The sequence below is a fragment of the Diabrotica undecimpunctata genome, chromosome 9 (assembly GCF_040954645.1).
Source record: "Diabrotica undecimpunctata isolate CICGRU chromosome 9, icDiaUnde3, whole genome shotgun sequence".
NCBI classification, from domain to species: Eukaryota; Metazoa; Arthropoda; class Insecta; order Coleoptera; family Chrysomelidae; genus Diabrotica; species Diabrotica undecimpunctata.
In genome coordinates this window covers 5,106,540-5,122,362 of record NC_092811.1, presented here as the reverse complement: position 1 = coordinate 5,122,362, position 15,823 = coordinate 5,106,540, and the positions used below count along the sequence as shown (strand labels likewise).

Sequence of the window (15,823 nt, the reverse complement as noted above, 5' to 3'; positions counted from 1 at the left end):
AATCTTCAATTGTGGCTTATTCCCATTAAAATAGTAATTAGATCTTATCTCTGTCGTTGGCCCGGTTGGTGCTTCTCTTCTTCTTCTTTCTTTTTAATGACTGCTCGGATGTAATTGTGAACACTATTCCATCCCTCCGAACTTCCGTCATCTTCACGATCATCTCTCTTACAGTCACAGGGTTCATACCTATTTATTTCTCTGTTTCTCTCCACTGTACATGTATTAGACTCCAGCATTGTGTGAGTAACAATGTCGGAATATTCGCAGTATAGGTATTTATCTGTATCTGTCTTTCTGAACCTATGCAAATACGCCATAAAACAGACAATCTAACCAGTCCCCTTAGGCTCAGGATCAGCATCTTGGTCCACTTGGCAACATCTTCCTTGTTGTTTTCATCTTCTTACCATCTTTCCATTCTTTTCCTTTCTTGTTTTTTTTTATAGCTGTTGTCAAGTGCTCTCTTCTCTCATAGAGACGTCCCTTTTCTACTGCTAGCACATGCAGAGGAACACAACCTGTGAACCTGTGATAGTCGATAATGTCTACCACCTGTCTACTTTTGTCATAAGCCTAATATTAGGTATCTATATCTAAATATGCCCTTTGGCCAATAACTGTTGACTCAATAATTGTTCAGGTGGATAGTGTATTAAATTTCAGACCCTTAAATCCCGTGTCTGCTGATCTATCTGACCTACCTGGACTTACTTCTCACACTTCCTTATTGGAAACTCAATGGATTTCATTTTGGAAATAGACTTAAGTTAAGCTCAATTAAACAGACTATTCAATCGATTGTAGTATCTTCGTAAAAATTTTTGGTAGAGATGGTTTGTTGATGCAAGAGATATACACGAAGAAAAGAAATATACCACTCCTAAATTGGCCTTTAAATGTTTTGAATTCGTTCATCCAGGATCTGTATTATACTGTATGAACCAGAATTTTTTCTGTTCTACAATTTAATTAGCAAAATGGTCGTTATTTCAAAAGTTAGAAAATAAAAAATAGAAGAAAATAATTCACTTTAACAATGAACAAATATGAAAATACTTATATATACATATTTTAGTAAATAATACATAAATAAACCAAATTAAATTTTCTCGAAATTAAATTTACTCGAAATAAGACAAATTTAAAATAAATACAAAATACCTACAGCAGTAGGTACAATTATTTAACAAAACTAGGTACAGCCAAATCAAATATACAAAATAAACATTTAGCTGCATATCTCCGGGTGCATTTTCTGTAAACTTGATATATAACTATGAAGACAAAGGGTTTTCGGGTTTGCTAGAATTGCTACGCTTCACATCATCAGTTGCTTATTAAATGAAACTAAGATTAGAAACTGCAAACAAAATGGGTCAGGGAAAGTACACTAAGAAACATGTATATTCGTGGGTGTCTATTTCAGATTATGTACTCCATATTATTTTGTCTGTCATTCATTTATATTTAGTCCAAATGCACCGGCTTCCCGTTTCAAATTTCTATTGCGGCTTTTTATGGCAACATCATTCGCATAAGCGCATTTATGAGTGGATCTTGTATTAATATAGCCGCTCCCACTGAAGCCAATCACCCACACTAAAAATCATAATAAACCAAATGCAAAACCGAATTCATTTCGCTTTTTCCGCGTTTGGAAAAGTATTGTTCATCATTACTATAAGAGATACTTTACATGTTCTCTGTGTATACAAATTGCAAACGAAAACCGTGTAGTGGTTTTCTCGTAAAGAGAGAACGTTGATTTAAACGTAAATTGCAGTATCAAGGAAATGGATTTTCCTTTATTACTCGCTGTATACAAAGTATTCAGTCTCTAAACTACTTGATGTTATATTATAAAATATAAACTTCTGAAATACTCTTCGCGTGTATAAATAGCTTAGGGTTTTATAGAAATTTTGACTATAATTTCAATGGAAAGTTTACGGTTTTTACCTAAAGAATCTGTTTACTAACAACATAAAAAATTGACAGTATATTTTTATAGTCCTTTTCCATCATATTGATAGCACATTATGTATGCAAATCCTCAACAGGTCAAAAAACCATAGGCGTCACCCTATACTTGTTTTGAAATAAATAAAAAAAATTATTATTTTAAGATGCCGTCAACAATTCATTATCTTTTAAAAAATCTTCTGTAAAATAAGTGTCCACTAATCTCACTATACCTTTTTTGTGCGTAAAAAACGTCGGTATATATGCCACACGATTATTGTTTATAATCGTGTATATTGTTTAATTATACACGGGTGATTAACGAGAGAATTCAATGTTTCACGAAATAAATTAATGTAAACAGTAATTTAAAGGTGATTATTGTTTTCTATACAAGTTATCGCCTGACACAAAAAGAATACCTTCTTTGAACGATTACCTGGAATTACTGATAAGGCTTCACTAATGATAGTTTAAGTAGTTTTTATGCCATATTACAGCTTATGCCAATAATATAAATTAGAAATTGTTTGCATCTTCCATTTAGTTTGTAGATGTACATTGTTCATGTCTTACCTACCTACGTTTTTGGTGTCGATATTTTGTTATTTGCATTTAAAAATGACGTCGACAACAGGTTTTATCCCGGTTAAGTGTAGTTTTAAAGGTGCACTCAGTCTAAGAGAGAAAAATATAATATTAAATGTACACGATGCACTTGTACATCAACGCCCTTTAAGTAATGTTCGTGAATTCATTAACATGTGTTCAAATATGACAGGGGTTGGAGAAGCAACAATTTATAGATTCCTAAAAGAAAGAAAAGGAGGAACTGTTGCATCTCCCAAGAAGAGTGGAGGGAGTAAACCCTTGGAAATTGAAGAAATACATAAAAACATGATAAGACGCAGCGTCCACTCATTTTTTTTTAACAAAAAATTTCCAACATTGGACAAAATCCAAACATTAATTAGAGAAAACGAAGAGTTACCAATCATAAGCAACAAGAAATTATGGGGACTATTGAGAGAGATGGGATTTCGTTGGCAAAAGAATAGAAGAAAATCCGTTTTAATTGAAAAAGATTACATTGTATGTTGGAGACGAGATTATCTAAGAACTATTAAAAAGTACCGAGAAGAAGGGAAAACAATTTTTTATTTGGACGAGACTTGGCTAAATGAAGGTCATCCTGTACCATATCTATGGGTTGATACAAATGTGAAAAGTTCCCGTCAGGCATTCATCGAAGGTGTATCTACTGGAATAAACAATATTCCCGTTGAAAAAGGACGCAGACTCATAATAACCCATATTGGAAACGAATATGGTTTTGTCAATGGTGGATTATTAAGTTTTGCATCAAAATCAACCAAAGATTACTACGAGGAAATGACTGCTGACGTTTTTGAAGAATATTTTAAGCAAATGTTGGATTTAATTCCAAAAAATTCTGTCATAGTCATGGATAATGCTAGTTACCATTCAAGACTAGCAGAAAAAGTGCCAACAACGGCATGGAAAAAAGGAGAGATAATCGAATGGTTGGATAAACACGCAATTGAGTACAAGGAGAATTCGACAAAAAAGGAATTATTACCTATTGTAAGGCAACATAAAGCAGCTTATAAAAAATATATAATTGATGAAATGGCATTAAACCGTGATGTAATTATTTTACGTTTACCCCCATACCACTGTGATCTGAATCCGATAGAAAATATATGGTCTAAGTAAAGGGTGAAGTCGGACGCAACAACAAAACTTTTAAATTAGAAGACTTACAACAATTATTAGAACATTCCTTATCAAAAGTAACTCCAGAAAATTAAAAAAATGCTGTTAGTCATGTTCACAAGGAAGAAAATAAAATGTGGAATTTGGATAATATGACTGATGCAATGCTGGAACCGGTAATAATTAACATTGGAGTTGAAGATTCCTTAGATTCTGAAGAAAGCAGTGAATCTGAAATGGAATTTGATTAAAATAATATTCATTTTTTTTACAAATCGGCCCCTGTTACGGCCACAAATTATTTAATATATTACCAATAAAATAAACATCTTACATTTCTTGCAAATTCATTAGTACCTGTTAATCTCCATCACTCCGACACTGGCAACTTTATTTAGGGATTAGTAACCCTCAAAACTATTGTATTCTATTCTGCTTCAACCTTTATACCTGGTGGTCATACTCAATCTAAAATTGTTTTCCTATATACTTCTGTAAACTTGTTGACAAATATCTATTTTTCATTGAGTCACCCATATCAACAGTTTAGGGATTTGCATACATAATGTGCTATCAATATGATGGAAATGGACTATATGGACTATATCATTATTATAATGGACTATTATAGCTTTTATGTATCTGGTATTGACCTCTTTAGTCTTGTTGGTATCTTAAATTATCCATGAAAGTTCATGTATACCTAAAATCCAATTTTTGTATAAAAAGGGCATCTGGATGTCAACTGTCTTGTATTGGATCTTGGAGGTTACAAGAAATGCCGATAGGCGTCTTACAGCACAGCCTTGAGAAAGGCCACAGCTTTTAAAAGTGCTTATGATAATATTCATCGAAAATTTCTGATCCGGACACTGAAACAGTTTAATATTCCAATACAGCTCATTACAAGAGGGAAAATAACAAGAAATACTGAACTCATTTCAATGAATTTCCCTCTTTTGCAGAAGGGGAATACGGATATGCTGCAGATAAAAGCGACTCCAACGATGAAGATTTCGAAATTGAAGCTGACTCCGTACGTAGGGGATTGGAGCAACCAGAGCTAAATTATTTGGTACGAGATTTGGGACTATTTAAAAAAGCTTTAGAGCTCTTAGCATCCCGGCTTAATGAGAAAAACTTGCTCGAAAAGGGAGCAAGGAGATTTTTCCTTGGATTATGAGTCTAAACAGTTCAAAAGATCCATGTGTGTCAAAGGGCGATGGAGCGTGCTATGTTGGGCGTTTCACTACGAGACAAGATCCCAAATCGCCAGCTACGACAAAGAACAGGAGTGGCTGATGCAGTAGAGAGAGTAGCAACACTAAAATGGAACTGGGCAGGTCACGTGGCTCGAATGACAGACAATAGATGGACAAAGCGGATACTGGAATGGAGACCAAGAGATGATGCCTACCGAAGTAGAGGTCGTCCACCAACACGTTGGACTGACGATCTAAAACGTTGTCATAGGAATTGGATGCAAGAGGCACAAGATCGAAATAGATGGAAAATTATGAGGGAGATCTATGTCCAGCAGTGGATAAGCGAAGATTGAATGATGATGAGTCTAAGCAGAGAGTACTTTTCTCCTCTCATTATGTGGCCCAGATATTCCAGTTTTTTCGTTTGTATGGTTTTTATGACTTCGCATTCCTTCCCCATCTTCAGCAGAACATCTTGATTTGTTACTCTTTCTGTCCATGGTATTTTCCACATTCTCCTGTAACACCACATCTCGAATGCAACTGACTGGCGACTGTTTATAGACAGCTCAAAGCGGAGCTTGAAATGTGTTTTTTTCAACAACGGAAATTTATTTGGTTCAGTTCTAATTTGCCATTCAATTTGTTTACGTGAATAATATGATGACATAAAGAAAGTCACTGATTTATTGCAATATCACATGCACTAATGGATCATTTGTATTGACCTTAAAATATTCTGCTTCCTACTTGGTTAACAACGTGGATACACAAAGTATCCCTGCTTTTTGTATAGGTGGGACAGCAGAGCTCGTGCGCAACATTGGATGCAGTCAAATTGGGTGCCAAGACCGGACCTGGGACCTGGTGATCCAAACATTGTTCATCAGCTAATTGTCGACAGAAAGAATATTATATTTCTATCTCTGCGTATAAAATTGGGTCTCATAAAGTAATTTGTTAAAGCTTTGCCAACTGCGGGAGACTGTTTTAAGTATCTTGTTTCGAAATTTCCTAGCCTGTCATTTGAAAAGATAAAGGCCGGTGTTTTTGATGGTCTACAGATTCGGCAACTTCTTGCAGATGAACATTTCGTGGTAACAATGTCAGAAATTAAAAAGAATGCGTGGTTGGCATTCAAAAAGATTGTTAAAAATTTTCTTGGAAATACACGAGCATTGAATTACGCCGATATTGTCCAACAACTCTTGGAGAGCTGCCAAAAGCTTGGTTGCAACATGAGCATTAAAGTGCATTTTTTACATAGCCACCTTGCTAATTTTCCGGACAATGGTGCGGTGAGTGATGAGCAGGGTGAGCGTTAACATCAAGATTTGAAGGTCATGTAAGTATGGTATCAAGGTAGATGGGACGTACATATGCGTACATATGATGACTGACTATTGTTAGAGCATCAAGCGCGAATGGACACAAACTTAACACTCCAGACAAAGCTATAAACGAAAATTTTTGTCTTAATTTGTAGGTACTGGTTATTATTTTGTAACAATGTTCTGATCGTTTAACAGTTCTGAACGTTTAACAGTGAGTAGCGGAATAGGCTCCCTGACTCGCCGGTGTAGTGAACCTGCGAGCCAACCCGGACAGAGAGATTTCCGTATTGAGGATCGTACTTTGTCCTTAACCAAGCGGAACCAATCGGTATTGTGTATTGAACATTACCGTGGATCTGCACAGAGCCAACCCGGACAGAGAGATTTCCGTATTGAGGATCGTACTCTGTCCTTAACCAAGCGGAACCCATCGGTATTGTGTATTGAACATTACCGTGGGTCTGCACAGACGAATATTTTATTTGCGAGTGCGTACGGAGCTCCCGCTGAATTGACGCGGAAGCGAGCATAAGTTTGCATATGATCGATTTCACCTATTTCATTTCTTTATTAGTAATAATTAATTTATTTTCTTTTATAGACGTTCGCCGGGGAGTTCATTCATCGCGGGACCCAGACGGAGACGTAGAATTCACTTCATTTTTATTTATTGCATATACGGCGTAGAATTCATTTTATTTTATTTATTGTATATATGCTAAATTAATAGATTTATTTTTTATTTCAACCTGTGTTTTACTGAGTCTGTCGCCCCGAAAGAGCTACCCATCGCAAGTTAAACAATTTAATTTGTATGAACTCGAGTTACTTACATTAAATGTTTTGTAAACTGTAGATTTGGTACGTTTTTATGTTGTGTTTCTTTATACGCATAATTATTCAGGATACCCTGTTGTTTAAAAAGTTGACGTGATAGACAAAATCTGAGGTTATTCTCAGATTCAGACGACAACAATTAATGGAAAATAAATGTCATATCTAACTCAATTGAAAATGTGTTCCCCAGTATATCAAACAAATTGAAATTTTTCATTTTTTAAACATATATTTTTGTTAATTTTGTAACTTTTAGAGCCTAAATTTGTTAGAAATATAAAAGAACAAGCATAAATAGCTCTGGGCAAGAATGAGTTAATGTTTTTCCATTATTCGCGTTTATTCGCCTTGCTGATACAAAAACAAATTCAACTCTCCTCTACTAGAATATTTTGCATCTGCATTTATATATCACACAGATGGAAAATCCTTCTAATAATTACATAAATATCATTAATTATCATCAAGTTTCTAATAAACAATTTATTATCTGGTAAGTGATGCGGATATTTCAGCGACCACATACATTTCACTTGTGTTGTACGGTGAAACTATTCCGGCTGACGACAGTATCCATTAATCCAAGCAACTTGAGATGTAATTAAATGTACCGTACAATGTTGGGTGAAGTGAACGAAGTTCTTTTGAGGATTTTTTATGCTTGAAAATTATTATTTACTTATACTAGGGTGCGTGCCAAGGCGGAATGAATAGGTTAATTAAGCATTAACAAAACGAGAATGACAGATAAGCATTTGCTTTTAAACTTTTCATCCAAAACTCTCAGTAGTTGGTGCGGTTAATAAAAAAAATAATTCATACTAACAAACTAATACTTACATTTTGAAATGTTAATAATCCAACAACCATTGTCGCGAAGAATCCAATAATTGTAGATCCAGAATTTGTAATACCAAGTAAAATAGCTAAAACATGTAGTTGTATTTAAAAATAAAATATGCACAAATGTGTTGTAAAAATATTAGCAAATAATAATATATTTGTTGAAATTTTAGAATTGTCGACGCTAGCTTTCTTCTTCTTCTACGGTACTACAGCCCAAATTAGGCCACAGGCCAAGGCTCAATTTGTGCTGTAGTGCCGTAGAAGAAGAAGAAGAAGACGATTTTCAGTATATTCCATCCTTTTTTCGTAGAATAAAAATGGATATGACATCCACGTCATAGACCCTTCTCACAAGAGAAAAAACAAATCATCTGAAAGGTATGATGATGGACTAAAAAACGCTCCCTTGAACGGAAGCTGTTTTTTTAGCAGGAGTATCAGTGGCAACAGTTGAACGTATTGTAGGCGACAATTATTAAAAATTATTTAAAATCATGTTATTTTCTGCCTATTTAATTTTTCAAAAAAAATGTCTTAACACGTAAGTCCGACAACGCGACTGTCGCGTTTAGTGAATATAACCTCAGAGGCCAATAACGCGAGTCGCGCGTTCTTTGACTATATGACAATATATAAACGTTATCTCAGCAGATTTTTCACGAATTACAACTAATATCTGCTGGTCGCTAGGAAACACTGGCATATACTGAAGTTTGTGTTTGGTTTTCGAATTTTGATGTTAAACTTTATTCTGAGTATATGACAATGTATGAATGTTATCATCATCATCATCAGTGGTGCTACAGCTCTAGTTGAGCCTTGACCTTCCCCAGTCTATTTCGCCAGTCGTTTCTGTTTATCGCCAACCGTTGCCAATTTGCCGCGCCGATTTTCCTTGCGTCCTCGTCCACACCGTCGCTCCATCTTAGTCGTGGTCTGCCTCTACTCCTATTTCCCACTGGGACCGATAATAGAGTTCGTCTGGGTGGGTAATTTTCATTTGCTCTTGACACATGTCCAGCCCATCTAAGCCTACCTATTTTTATGAAGGATATTACATCTCTACCATTTACTATTTTTTTATACTTCTCGTACAATTCGAAATTATATCGCCTTCTCCAAATACCATTCTCACAGAATGCGCCCATTATTCTTCTTAGTATCTTCCTTTCGAAGACGAGCAGAAGATTTGCGTCTGTTTTGGAGATGGTCCATGTTTCTGACCCATATGTCAGCACTGGTAGAATGAGTGTTCTATATATTATTAGTTTGGTTTTCTGGCTTAAATTTCTGTTTTTTAGCTGCTTGCTTAGTCCAAAATAACATTTGTTTGCTAGCAGTACCCTCCGTTTTACTTCTTCAGATGTGTCATTATCGTTTGTTATGAGAGAACCCAAATATGTAAACTTATTTACTACCTCAAAATTATGTTGGTCTATACTGAAGTTTTCTTCGGCGTTTCTAGCTCTATCTCTGTTATTTGGAATAGATGCTAACATTTTGGTTTTTTCCTCGTTTATTTTAAGGCCCATATTTTGTGCGGCTGTCAAGAAGGTTGAAGTCATCTCTTTAAGTCCTCGTGCAGTACGTGCGATCAAATCCAGATCGTTAGCGTAAGCCATAATCTGCGTTGATTTATTAAAGATTGTTCCCCTATTGTGTAACTCGGCATCTCTTATAGTCTTTTCTAACGCTATATTAAAGAGAAGGCACGCCAGCGCGTCTCCCTGCCGTAACCCTGCATATGTTTCAAACGCTTGTGACATATCGCCTTGTATTTGCACTCTGCAGATCACTTTACTCATAGTTGTTTTTACGAGCCTTATTAATTTATGGGGAATGTTAAGTTCATTCATGGCTTCGTATAATTTACCTCTTAGGACGCTATCATACGCTGACTTAAAGTCCACAAAGAGATGGAACGTGTCAATATTAAATTCATTGGTTTTTTCTAAGATTTGACGTAGCACAAAAATCTGGTCAATTGTTGACCTACCTGGCCTAAAACCGCTTTGATACTCACCAAGGATTTCTTCCACGTACGTACGTATGAATGTTATCTCGGCGGATTTTTCACAAATTATAACAAATATCTTCTGTCCCATTGATAAATTGGAAGATAAGATTGCTTACTTTTCAAATATTTAAGCTAGACGTTCTCGAAAACGACAAAATTAGCTGTTATTTATTGATAAATATACTGTACTGATTATATTTCCACGCTCCACGTGTTCGTGATCTTCAATTTATTGCGGGCAGCGAAGTGTATATATATAAATACGTGCTGCGTTAAATGTGTTTAAAATATTACCTTTTCAAGACTTATTTAAACCAAGAACGGCCTAAAAAGTTAATCAATACTGGGCGAAAAATCCGACCAAACGCAGATCTTTTAATTTCCTTCAGTAATTACGTCCTGAAAACACTCGTGTACAAGTTTCCTTTCATCTCTTCTTGAATTTTGAAATAAGTAATTTGTTTTTTACTTCTTGACTTGCTTTATGTTTAACAAAGCTAAAGAATTGGAATAATGAGAACATAACTTCCGCTTTTACACCGATGCACAATTTCGCCCGGTAAAGGTGAAAAACGTGGGGACGGCAAATTTCACAAAAGTCAAGAACAGAAAGGTTTAGTAAAGAGAATGTGTTGCTGCTACAATGTAATATTTAATCAAGGGAAATGTGCCGGCTGAGATTAGAAATGATGCCATTAAGTATTGCTCTTTACAGGGTGATCTCAAATTGAATACTATGCTGGAACAACCGCCAATACTTTCATATGTGGGTTTTCCATGAAACAACGTTCTATATGTGCAAAATAATGTACTGCTGACTATGGGAAATATTATAAGACTTAAGTTACCTGGTTTGGTAGTTTGAAAATTAGTCAACCTTCAACTTTTGGTGTAATAACGTTGTATGTGCTTCGCGCCAAATTTTCTGCACATGTTTTGTAAGTCAACATTTTCAATCGTGTAATTTGTCATTTTGAGCTAAAATAAATGTTAGTATAACCAACTGTATGATTATCCAAATTAACAGAGGGAAAACATGAAAGCTTAACATTGATAAGTGGAAGCAGAATATTAGAAAACGTCGCAGAGATGCTGGGAATTTGTTGTATCTAAGTTGCGTCGGGTGGAATGAATTGAATTTCTAAGAAGCGAAAAACCTGGTACGTCTCGAGTGAGGGGAGTAGGCAGATTGAGACTCCGAACTCGAACCGAACCGTATCACTCTTAATAATGGCTCCAAAATGGGTGCCGAAACGTCGAGTTTTAAATTCTCAACGCGGTTCTTCCCGAGAACTCAGTAATTTTCATTTATCTGACCGCGGAAACTTATCCGAACATTTTATTCACCTCTACGGGAGGAATTTTTCATTCTTACTAAATCTTTTTCTAATCTTCTAACACGCAAATACCGTCTTCTCTGTGATCTTGCTTTTCTTAAATCATGTCGTGACCATCAAGTCATTCCAAAATCTTTACAAGTTAAACATCACACCAAATCTTCATCAATTTCCAAAATTCTTAGAGCCACTAGTTTTTCGCTTCTTAGAAATTCAATTCATTCCACCTGACGCAACTTAGATACAACAAATTCCCAACTTCTTAAAACCTATAATGACATCCACTCTTTCAATATCCATCCATTATTATGGGACACTTTCGATCGTCTTTCTCACCAAAAAGCCCATCACATTTCTGACAACAAAACCCAAACCCAGAAACGCAAACTGGACCAACTTATCTCTCAGCAAAATCCACCGCCCATTTCAAATCAACAACCTTCTACTGTTGTTCACAATTTCCACCGTCATTCTCAACTCTTCTAACTATTTCGACAAAATGTCCGAACTTCTGAATTCCACAGAATACAAACATGTCCCAAATGATCCAACCACATATCTAGAAAAAACGACCAAATCTATTATAAATAAGTCTACTCTACCTCCAGACCTCAAAAAATCTCTTATACCCAGAGAAAAATAATCCCGAATTCCAAAGATATACGGCCTTCCAAAAATCCATAAGCCCAATGTTTCCCTAAGACCCATCGTCAGTGCATACAACTGTCCCACTCAGAAATTGGCAAAACATCTCGCTTCATCCTTACAACCATTAGCCGAAAACGCCCCGTCCTTTGTCAAAAACTCTTTTCATTTCATTGATCTTCTGAAAAACTTTTCTATTTCACCCTCAGACATACTAGTCAGTTTTGACATTGTTTCTTTATTCACAAACATTCCCATCGATGAAACCATTTCCATCTTGGACTCTAAACATCAAATTCCCCAAGACACATTATCTCTTATAAAACACTGCTTGTCTATAGCACCGTATAAAAGCAGCCACACAGGGTAAGACCGGTTGTCACTCGACACTGAGGAGTAGGCAGATTGAGACCTCAGTGCCGAGAGACAGTTCTTGCAATATAGAACACGATACTGGTACGTCTCGAGTGAGGGGAGTAGCCAGATTGAGACCCCGAACTCGAACCGAACCGTATCACTCTTGATAATGGCTCCAAAATGGGTGCCGAAACGTCGAGTTTTAAATTCTCAACGCGGTTCTTCCCGAGAACTCAATAATTCACATATATATATATATATATATATATATATATATATATATATATATATATATATATATATATATATATATATATATATATATATCGAGAAAAGGAGTAGGACCGTCAATCCAAAATAAACTAAGGTACACTCGAAGAGTGGTGGGTTTTTCGGTCAAAGTGGAGAAATAAAAGACAAAGAAGGTGGCTACTTCATCTATTTATTGAAGACGTTTCGCTTTCTGCTCAGAAAGCATCATCAGTTCATCTAAAAAGAACAATATGAAACCAAACATCCATAGAGAAGTTACAACAAAAGTGTGTTACCTTACAAAGACATGTAGCAGTCAATGATGTTAAAAATATGAAAAAACTTACGAAACTGGACATTCAGAGTTAACGTTGTATAAAATAATTAATTGAAACTAGGTATAGTTTGCAATTTAACAAAATTAGCATAGTTGATCGAATTCTCTCTAACGTATTAAACTAGAAGTGACAGAAAAAAACGTAAGTCTGTGATTATTATACATAGAACTTAGAAAATTATGTATCGTTCACGGGTATTTGCATATTAAAGCGAATTCTACTTACGGATATATAATTGGTTGGAGTTTAGAATGCGCTAAATAGATATCCAATCAATGATGTGCATAAATATAATTTGACGCAGATGGTCTCAATAGTGACAGTACTATGATAATGTGATAAAATGATAATTGTCATTCCAGGTTAGTATTTTCAGACATTTTACAGTGAAAATTTAATTTTGTATTTATTGTCATAAAAATATTTTAAATATGCCGAGATATACCGAGAAAGAACAAAGCCTAATATTAAAATTATTAAATTATTTTCAATTAGAAGATATTCATATGTATTAAAACGGTTCTTTTTAGAACCACATTTTATTAAAATATAAGATAATTGATGCCAGCCACATATCCCCTGTAATCATTGATTTTAATGAATTAGGTTCTGAATCGGATTGTGGATTGTTTGAAATATAATATTCATTTTTGTTATTCATAAAAAAGAAGGTAAACTTACATTCGGTATCTTGTTTTTTAACTAAACTCCACTAACACTATTTCATCTCCATACCGAAACTGGTAGATTAACTCAAAAATCAACTGCTTTACTATTTAAACTGTCCATTGTTTTTTTTTTTACCTAAACTTCATAACACTCTTTCATTTGCACACCCAATCTAGTAGAATAACTCACTATTTAAACTATTTTCACGATTTTATGATAAATGTTCACAAAATTAAACTAATGGCTGCCACAGAAACTTTCCGAAAATTACTTATCCGAATATGACTGATTTCAATCGATGCTATTTTATCACAGGAATGTTTGCTTTGATGCCTTGCAATTGCCAGTAATTTTTTTTATCTCGCAGTCAACTCTTAAAAGATTCTATAGGAGGAAGCATTATTTTAAATAAACAAACATTCCAATTCCATAGTGTTTATAATAAATAATAATAAATCCATAAATAAATCTTAGCTAATTAAGCACTTTCTTTGGAATGTATAGAATAGCAATTATGACAAAATGCCGTTCCAATATAATGCGCAATAAAAATTCTTATACAGGACGGGACCTCTAATATGCAAAGTAAAAAAAAATTTGAATTCTTAAAGTTTTTACTTCACATTTTAAAAAAATAATCTTTTCACATTTAGCCGATTACAATCCTGCAACTGTCAGATTTAACTAAAATGTCATGCAATAATTCTCGACATTCTTAAAATCCTATATGACGTCAAAATTAGTGACGCACTGAAAGAAGGGTTTTGGACAGACTGTACCTCATATAAAACATGTTTTTTGTTGTTAATAATATGTACGTTTCATACACGTACACGTATACACGTACATTTATAATAATATGTACGTGTACTTCATTCTTTATTTTTCTAAAACAACGTTTCAACCGTCTTACTTCCACACAACAACGTTTTAACTAACGGGGATTTAACACGTTGTTTTATTAAAATGTAGCATATATGTTCATAAATGCTTGTTTTGTATAACCAAAGGATATTTTTGTTGATATTAATGCTAGGCATCATATTAGGCTTATAAATATATTTTTTCAAAATAATCAATTATAAGGTGTTTTTTTTTTTTTTCAATTTGTCGACAAAATTACCTGAATAATTCGGGCTTCGATCTACTTGTCCCGCAAGTACGCCAGTGGTAATTGCTCCATGACAACTTACAGCCAACGTTGACATTACAATGGCAGCTATCTTATTGCATCCAACGTAGGCCAGTGCAAGTGCACACAATCCTTCTAGTCCATTGCCTATAATCATGACCTTGATAAATTCAAAGAAATAAAATAACTTCAACAATCAAACATCAAACATCAAACATCAAACAGAACAAACAACAATCAGAACATTAATGGACTGACAAATAAAAGTTGATATCTGATAGCTCATGGTTTACTGTCATTAATATAGTTGATATATGATATCCCATGGTTTACTCTTATTAATATATAAATATAATTATATACTAATGACAGTAAACCATGAGATACCAGATATCAACTTTTATTTGTCAGTCCATTAATGTTTGTGTTTTACGTTTTGGTAAGTCATATATATACATATTTCACAATAACTGTTTGTCCTTATACATGTACATTTTAGAATCTTGACAAAGTCAAGGGTTTCCTGCCGAAACGTTGATTGCCATGGAAAATAAAATCTAGTTCCACATGTAATATATATTTTATTAAACCTAAACTTAAACCTAAATTACTTAGTTCTCGGGAAGAACCGCGTTGAGAATTAATTACTCGACGTTTTGGCACTCATTTTGGAGCCATTATCAAGAGTGATACGGTTCCGTTCGAGTTCGGGGTCTCAATCTGCCTAGTGAGTGAGTGAGGGGAGTAGGCAGATTGAGACCCCGAACTCGAACAGAACCGTATCACTCTTGATAATGGCTCCAAAATGGGTGCCGAAACGTCAAGTAATTAATTCTCTACGCGGTTCTTCCCGAGATTTAAGTAATTTTCATATATAAATTTTTATATATACAAAAGAGTACTTACTGCAAAATGTTGCCAATTTTCTGACATTTGTTCTACTAATCTTTTCTGTTCGAAGTAGAAAATCTCCAAACATGGAAACAGTATATGAGAATATTATTCTGAGTAAGTGGGGCATACCAGAAATGAATCCGGTCTGAAAATATAAATTATTTGTTAATAAAGATGCAAAACAGTTATTTATGTACCAAGGGCATTAAATATATGTTTATGCCTTAGAGCGACTATCTTACAGGTAAGTCGCCCGTG

The 15,823-nt window shown here is 34.7% G+C and overlaps 1 protein-coding gene across 3 annotated transcripts in view; it reads right to left on the bottom strand.

The window, feature by feature from the left end:
• LOC140449440 (putative inorganic phosphate cotransporter) overlaps nucleotides 1-15,823 on the bottom strand; it is a 41,398-nt gene that overhangs the window by 4,667 nt on the left and 20,908 nt on the right. For 2 of the 3 annotated variants that reach the window (XM_072542612.1, XM_072542614.1), the window contains 3 exons: nucleotides 15,578-15,710; nucleotides 14,663-14,818; nucleotides 7,919-8,004 (listed from right to left, as the gene is read on the bottom strand). In XM_072542612.1, the coding sequence (XP_072398713.1) occupies nucleotides 7,919-8,004; nucleotides 14,663-14,818; nucleotides 15,578-15,710 (375 nt within the window). Of the gene's footprint in view, nucleotides 1-848; nucleotides 962-7,918; nucleotides 8,005-14,662; nucleotides 14,819-15,577; nucleotides 15,711-15,823 lie in introns of those variants that run through there. The other variant, XM_072542613.1, reaches the window with a different exon arrangement.